Raw genomic sequence first — 8312 nt, forward strand, 5'->3', positions numbered from 1 at the left:
ATACTCCTTAAATAACTTGTGAAGAGGTATGAGGAAAAGGTAGGTGCTGGTTTAGAGAAGGCACCTTGAACAGTCACAATTTCAACCATTGTGACTATTTAAAAAGTTGTTAATACTTGGTGACTGTTAACTTTGAATTGTGCCTCTTGATCACATCCGATCGAATCGTGACCGCTGATCTCATCAATGGTGATCAACGGTCATCAACGTACCAAAATCAGAGCCGCCCATCGCAAGCCACGCAGGTGCGCGCAAAGTGCGCCTCTAAAGCGTCTCATTGCGCCACACACACGCGTGCGAGCGCGTTGCGCGGTATTGAATCCCCACTCTCCTCTACTAATTCTAAGCAGTCTAAATCAGCTCCTATTGAAATATTGAAAACAAAACTAATAATTTTCTAATGTGGGACAAGTTCAAAACTAGGTTTTTGTAAGAGAAAAACTGATTTAATTTCTTATGTAATTGACCAATCAAATCCATTGAATTTAATATCTTATGAGATTAAAATCCAACACAAAATACAAGTCAATTAGTCATTGGAAATGGTGTGAAAGTTACTAAGCAACAGTTTTGATTGATGGAGTGTAGTGAACTAATTGTTGCTTCATAGTTTTCTTTACTCAATCATCCAAATAGAGAAGTCCGTAGTGGGACTGACTAATAAATAGGCGGTGATGCTATAGCAATGGGGTTGATTTGAGGGTGTTTGGAGAATGGGGTATGGTCATGGAGGGGAGATCTGTTCTCTCTCTCAATTCAAAGTCAGTCGATCTTCAGCATCTGTTAGAACCAAAGAGTTTGAAATGACCACCATTAAACAAGATTTCTCGACAAAGAATCTGGTATCTACCAAATTTGAAACGGAGAAAATTAGGGTTTTCAGAGGTGGGGATGCTCTTTCATCGTGAATGCTAATATCCATGAAAAAAATCACTTTTTGGCTCTTTTTATTTTAATTGATTCTTTCTTTTAGAGTGGGGATGGAGACACTCTTTGCTCTCTGGTCTCTACCTCTCAACATAAAGGAGGCTAGAGGCTTATCCCGTTTATGAGTGTTGATCCCTCCGATTCGGACGAATACTCCCTCTGCTTCACGGCCTTTAGGTTTTAAAAAATTCAACAGTTGGATTTAATTTTCAAAAGTTAAATTCGATATTTTATTTTTTCCATTACCATTTAACAATGGTGGCAATTGTCAGAAACAGTATGGTAAGATTTCCATTTTCCTTTTCTATTCTCCTGTTCCTTTGTCATGGTTGTTCGAGTTTGCGCTTCTAATCTCTGTGAAGACTTGTCTAGACAATATCAATCTATTCAAGTACCTCACCTAAGAGTTTAAGCTTTTAAGTTGAATGATTATTTAAGAGATCTGCGTTTCTGGTTGCTGTGAAGATTTGTTTATCGCTGCTTCTAGTTGAGACAGTTGTTGCCGTGTCAGTGTATTCCTGTGGTCCTGTCTTCTTGATACAAAGATCGTACTCTTGTTAAGAACAGAGACAATTCTTGAACAGAGTTTGGTTCTGCAACAGAGTTTGTTTTCTTGACCTTGCGATGGCTACAGAACTTGATCCCTCGTCACCTTATCTCCTTTCCTCCTACAGTTAGAAAGGTTAGAAAGCGGTAAGGTGGAAGAGGGAGGAGTTTCTGGTCTAGAAGAACAAGCAGAGAAACTTGTATCAGCGGAAATAGCCATGATCTCAAATGTGAGCGAGTCTAGGAGAATCTGGTGCATTTATATTAGATATTGAATTTTACTGGATCACGCAACCTTGGAGTCTTGACTTTTATTCTTATTTGTAGTTCAAGAACATATGTGATTGATTGATAGATTTATCTGAGAATATTTGGTGTTGTAGCATTTTGCAACTAATTTTGAGCTTTGATTTGTAGTATTTTGTGTTGTAGCATTTTCAGTAACATTGTTCTTCATAAATTAGACTCTTTAGAGTATGTGCAACAGATACACAAATTAAGATCCCATTGATGATCGAATGATCTGGGTGGTGACCGTGCAATAATTGCCATTTGAGGCTCTTAAAAGCTGGTTGGAACTTTCAACGCTTTGATTATAGTAAAGGAGAAATTTCCTTCTCTCTTTCTCCAAAATAGAAATTAACTGCATGTCCAGAATTTTACTTCAGAGGATTTTTACTGAGACCAAACCCATCTACCTCCTGCCGTGTACAGTAATGAACCTTTACTTCAGAGGATCTTTTGATTAAATGCACCTTTAAATATAGACGAGTACGTAGCCATTAATCGCTCTCTCTCTCTCTCTCTCTCTCTCTCTCTTTGCTGTGTACTGTACAGTAATGTGCAAGTAAAAGAAACTCGGAGTGCACATTGCTCTCTTGCGCAGATTCTTCAAACCTTCTGTTTATGGAGCCAAAGCTTTTAATCTTTTCTCCATCTGCTCTTCTCCACATCCTTCTCATCCTTACTCTCTTTACCTCTCCATTCCAGTTAGGGGTATTGGCTGCTTCTTCTGGTCTCCTCTTCGACTTCTATGCAGCTTCATGCCCAACAGCAGAAGCCATGGTGAAAAACACACTGAGGTCAGCTTCAACTGATGATCCAACAATCCCTGCAAAACTCCTCCGGTTACTGTTCCATGATTGCATGGTGGAGGTCAGTGAATCTCAACTGATCCAAAAATCCGATTTCTGGGACTGTCCCTTTTTGTAACGCTGCATTTTTACCTTATAGGGTTGTGATGCTTCTGTGCTATTGGAAGGAAATGAAACAGAGAGGAGTGATCCAGCCAATGCATCGCTTGGGGGATTCTCCGTGGTGGAGTCAGCCAAAGGCTTGCTTGAACTCTTCTGCCCAGAAACTGTTTCTTGTGCAGATATCCTTGCTCTAGCTGCAAGAGATGCTGTTGAATTTGTACTCTCTCTCTCTCTCTCTCTCTCAAACTCACTCAAACTCAAATAGGATTGAAGGAATAATGGTGAAGAAACTGATGAGGGTCATCTGACACAGGCTGGAGGACCATCCATTCAGATTCCTACAGGTAGGAGAGATGGAAGAGTGTCTTCGGTTTCTAACGTGAGACCCAACATAGTGGACACTAGTTTCACCATGGATGAGATGCTTGAACTCTTCTCCTCTAAAGGGTTATCCCTAGAAGACCTTGTCACTCTTTCAGGTACACAAACTATGCAACCCATTCTGCATCTAATTTGCCTAATACTCCAATCATAGCCTACTTTCACAATGAATTACACAGTTCAATCAATGGCTTGCCTCTTATATAGAGCGGCTCCTGCACCCAGAAATTCCACATATTGGACTCTGATCACCATTTTGATCAAACCCACATTGACTGGTTTATTTATTCAAGGATCCATTTGGTTCACAGGAATAGGGGTCTGGAATGGAAAGCAATTCCAATTCCAACTGTTTGATTGGGTGGAATGGAATCCAATTCCCATTCCTGGTAGAATGGCATTCCCCCATTTGAGGGAATGGTCATTCTCTCCCCTCCCTTGGGAATGGGAATCCCATTCTAAGGTATTCCAATTCCGATTCCTGTCTAAACCAAACAGGCAAGGGAATAACCATTCTGATTCTGATTCCACTGCCAACCAGAGTTGGCAATTGAAGTAGATATCAAACAGTTATGACGATGATCAAAAATAGTTAGTACTACCCGGTTGGTAATTATTGAAGGATCATGTACTTGAAGCCATTAAATTCTAAAACCGTGTGTCGCCAGGAGAAGAGAAAATTGCAGGAATCCAAGTTCATATCAGACAATTATTACTACCCAATTGGTAATTGAAGGACCATCTACTTGAAACCATTAAATTATAGATCAAAAACCGTGATAACAGGAGAAGACTCCAAATTTATGTCATTCCCATTTTCACCATGACTGTATCTATGGTCCATCTCCTCATGGTTCAGTTCTGTAGGAGCTCACACAATAGGATCAGCACATTGCAGTTCATTTAGTGATCGGTTCCAAGAAGACTCCAAAGGGAACCTGACGCCCATTGACGCATCATTAGACATAATCTATGCCAATGAGCTGATAAAGCAGTGCCCAGCAGGGGTTGACAAGTCCATAACTGTCAACAATGATCCCGAAACGTCCCTCTTGTTTGACAACCAGTATTATCGGAACCTCATTTCCCACAAGGGGCTCTTCCAGTCAGATTCAGTCTTGTTTAGTGATGGACGAACAAAGGCCAAAGTAGAGAAGTTCTCCGATAGCCAAGATGTGTTTTTTGAGAAATGGACAGAGTCGTTTCTGAAGCTTAGTAGCGTAGGTGTGAAGACAGGCGATGAAGGAGAAGTACGTACTTCATGTAGAGCCATTAATGGATGAAGAAGGAAATCATTACCACCAACTTTCTCTGCAACTATTTAGAATTTCTGTAGTATTGTTTTATATATAGCAGTTTGGGGTGCTGGAATAAGTTGGGTCTCTATGGTTATATAGGACCTCTCTGTCTGCCCAGCGTACAATGTTTCTGAGAAGCTTATTGCAAGAATTCTCATCTGGCGATATTTCATGTGCTAAGCATCTAGAAATGCTTACTACTTGTTTTCTAAAGATTGCCTCTCTCTTCATCTAGTGGTGAAGAAAACTGTATTACCCTTTAATTTCCAATGAGAGTTTAAAATAAATGGAGAATTGTACTTTGTTCCAAGGTTTAAAGTATCAATATTTATTGGCCCATATCGGCTGATACGTATCGTGCCGATGACTTTCTGAAACGTCCCTCCAAGGATTGTATCGGATCAGGCACTGGTTCAGAGGGTGACCGGGCTTTAAACCAACCCCTCTGAACCGGTTTCAAAAAAAAATAAGTAAAACCTAAAAAAAAAGTACTGACATGTATCGATACTTTGAACATTGCTTTGTTTTAATTTCAAATGAAGCAAGCCATCGACTTCTCAAATTAAACAATATAACTACTAAGGAGTTCTTTGGCTTTGAGTTCCACAATATTGCAGTGCAAGGATCGGCTACAATATCTGAGAATTTTCTTTTACCATCTTCTAATCGAATCCGGTTCTGCTGCACTAAATTGTAATAACCAATTAAAATTTAGACCAATCAAACATGAGAGTGGGTGTGTATGATAAGGGGAGATTTCGTGTTTGAGATTTAGACCAATCAAAACCACCTTTCTGAATTTTGATGAATTTTATTTTGTCAGTGTACAACAGTCAAAAGCATAATGTAGAAATATGAACTTCTAGTCATCTCATCCACTGGTAACCAAGGTTTAAAGTATCTCATCCACTGGTGAAATGATTTATATTTTCTGGTTTCACTTTCTTACTTGCATGGGAGAGTTTCCATTTTAAAAAACACTTGAGGTCTAAAAATTTTAAAAAACAAAGGCTCACATGAATCAAGAGTAAGAGGAAGAATGCATTTTTTTCATTTGATTCTTTAATGGTATGTCTACATATTTATTTTGGTGTTTGAAATACAATGATATATTGATTTCTTAATCGATCAAAAGTAAAAAAGAACTATAAGAAGGATATCAATCAAATCCCTTGATCCATCAAGAACTTCTGTTAAAAAGTGATTTTTTATTTATTTGGTCATTTAGTGATAAAAATAATAAAAGCAGAACAGTTGTTGTAGTAATATATTCAAAGTTGTGAATTACATATGCATCTTAGAAATTCTAATGGATCTGATTATTTACAAGTATATTGATTATAATATACTTGCAAATAATAGTATATTGATTATTTACAAAAAAACAATAATGCATATATTATTTACAAAATTGATTTTATTTACATTTAGTAATTTTTAAGAAGTTAAACCCATTGACTTAATTTTTTTTGGTAGCTTACATAATTAAAAAGAATAAAATATAGAAAAACTGATTATATAACTTAAAGCAATTATTTTTTGATTTGTGTCATGAACTTTTTGATCTATTGATCTTGTACATTTTCATGTATCTGCTGTATCTTCAGATTAATTTTATAATATATTGACTGATGTATATTTTACTAAAGTCGTTATATGATATATGTATCCTAGACTCTTGATATTATCAATTCTAATATATTTCATCATATAAAAATAAACTATTAAAGTATAAGTTTCTTATGTATTTTTCTAATATACAAAATTACATATATATAGTATATTAGAAGGGGATTGAAGAGTGGGGACAGAGTAGGACGCACCACTAACCTTACCACGGAGAGCCTGTATTTACATTGGCTTGATCATTAATTATATGGTAGTATGTCTCAGCTACTTAGTCATTGATTCTTATGTATTTATAATCGTAGTAATTCTTAGATTTATATTAATAATGCAATTCTTAGATTTATCTAAATATATTCAAATCTTTTTATACATACGTATCCAAAGCATATATATATATATATATATATATATATATATATATATATATATATATATATATTTTTTTTTTTTTTTTTTTTTTTTTTTTACGACAATTCAGATATTTTAAGCTCAGTTTGGAAGGATTATAAATACAAATATATAGAATGCAAATCCTTATATTTTGTACTATTTTATATGTATTTATAGTATACATATTTGTATTTATACTCTTTCCAAATAACTTTAAATACATATTTGTATTTAAAGTTACAAAGTGTTAGATGACATACGCCCACGCCCAATAGTGGGTCCACAACAGTATTTTCCAACAAGGGTTTTTAAACCAATTAGGAAATGGAAAGCACACTGCCTGTGATTTTAGGGTTAGCAATTCAACCAGTTAGGTCAAGTGGGTCAATGTGGGGCTTTTTCACATTTCTCTTAAACTCATAATGACTTTTGAAAACCTTTAGAAAATCCTTTGTTTGTGAATTTTTTTGTCCAAACTTACATTCGGTTAGATCACCTTAGTGATCATACATAATTATTCATGTAAGCATTTAAGTATTTATATGACCAAACTACCCCTAAATGACCCTGCCTGAGTGAGGGATAATTGTCATAGAAAAATATTAATAAGCTTGACTGACCATTTAGGGGTAATTTTATCATGTAATATGCTTAAAAACTTGTGTGGACAACTTCAGTTAATAATCACCATTCTCTAATGATAATCTAATAAAAGTAAGGTGAATTTTAAATAATAAAACTTACTGATAAAGCACTCTCTGGAGGTTTTAAAAAGTCATGGCCAGTTTAAGAGAAATAAGAAAACATCATGGCAAGTTTTAGATAAATAATAATAATAATAATAACACGCAGAAAAAATGCAAAAATAAATAAAATTTGAGAAGAAGTGCAAAAATTAAAAATACAAGAAAAAGAAAGGTAGGAAAAAAGAGAGTAGTTTTTCACATCCAATTTCAAAATTTCTGTCCATGGCACTCCATCGTTCACTCCCCTCAGCTATTTATTTACCCCCGGTTTCTCTTTTTACCTCATTCCTTTTTAATTAATTGGGTAAGTGTTTTCTAAGTTAAACTTACACAAGTAACTGCATTCTCTGTATTCACATATGCTGCACACTTACACAGGTAAACGTGGTCTTTGGCCCAAGCAGTCAAAAAGCCTGTTACAAATGCAAGTTACTTAGCCAAGTCGATCGAGGGTATGAGTTACTGTCGAGTTCATTTACATGGGACGAGCAATAGTGCAAAAGAAACACAATTAAATTGGTCACCAATTTACTTGGCCTTATTTACCCAAAAATAAACGACGCCCGTAAGTTTTCAAAGAAAAAAGAAGAAAAAAAAAAGAATGAAAAATGAAGAAATGGAGATAAAACTTACATCTCATCCGAGCTACGGCAGCAAAGGAAATGAGAAGATAGCACCTTGTTTTTTAACATCAAACCGTAAACCCCTGCTACTGTTTGGTCAATCAGTTCAACCACCTGAGTGCTGATTCGGTAGTTGTCTGGCCATGTCAACGCTTTTCTCCATGACAGCGGTTCAAGACAAATACAATGGCATGAGGCCAAATAATTTGGCAATCCAAGTCAAGATTCAAAGTATCAATATAGGCGGATATGTATCGTGCAGATGGCGGGGTTGTATCAAGTCAGCCACCAGTTCAGAAGGTGATCAAGCCTTAAACTGACCCTTCGGAAACGATTTCAAAAAAATAAATAAATAAATATATAATATATATATATATATATATATATATATATCAATACAGGCCCATACGCTGTATGTTGATATTTGGAACTTGATCCAAGTGTACGGCGGTTTTAAAACCATGACCATACACCTTGTCAGGGTCAAACAGTTTCACAGTTCAACCACCCGAGCCAGCAGTTTCTAGGCATTTCAACGTTTTTCACTTTTTCTCAAAGATAGAAGGATTCATTGTA

The 8312-nt window shown here is 36.0% G+C and overlaps 1 protein-coding gene across 5 annotated transcripts; it reads left to right on the forward strand.

Annotated features, from left to right (window-relative positions):
- The first annotated feature begins 976 nt into the window (after window positions 1–976).
- Window positions 977–4635, forward strand: LOC148843562 (peroxidase 46-like). 5 transcript variants are annotated; one of them, XM_088960069.1, is made up of 5 exons: window positions 977–1209; window positions 2464–2628; window positions 2707–2886; window positions 2983–3148; window positions 3939–4635. In XM_088960069.1, the coding sequence occupies exons 1-5, from the start codon at window positions 1183–1185 to the stop codon at window positions 4331–4333; spliced, it is 933 nt and encodes a 310-aa protein (XP_088816195.1). In that variant the 5' UTR covers window positions 977–1182; the 3' UTR covers window positions 4334–4635. The 5 variants fall into 5 exon arrangements, with proteins under 5 accessions (XP_088816195.1, XP_088816194.1, XP_088816191.1 ...); XM_088960068.1 differs by having other exon boundaries at window positions 983–1209; window positions 3918–4635; XM_088960065.1 differs by lacking the exon at window positions 977–1209 and having other exon boundaries at window positions 2253–2628; window positions 3918–4635.
- Window positions 4636–8312: the final 3677 nt, after the last annotated feature.

Source organism: Nelumbo lutea, chromosome 8, assembly GCF_056320005.1.
Source record: "Nelumbo lutea isolate HS-2025 chromosome 8, American lotus-T2T, whole genome shotgun sequence".
NCBI classification, from domain to species: domain Eukaryota; kingdom Viridiplantae; phylum Streptophyta; class Magnoliopsida; order Proteales; family Nelumbonaceae; genus Nelumbo; species Nelumbo lutea.

Excerpts from the sequence above, each read along its gene's own strand:
- LOC148843562 (XM_088960065.1), top strand. The coding sequence starts at position 2,380 with ATGGAGCCAAAGCTTTTAATCTTTTCTCCATCTGCTCTTCTCCACATC. Across the intron at positions 2,629-2,706 it reads TCCATGATTGCATGGTGGAG|GGTTGTGATGCTTCTGTGCT; the intron begins GTCAGTGAATCT and ends TTTACCTTATAG. Across the intron at positions 2,887-2,982 it reads CAAGAGATGCTGTTGAATTT|GCTGGAGGACCATCCATTCA; the intron begins GTACTCTCTCTC and ends CATCTGACACAG.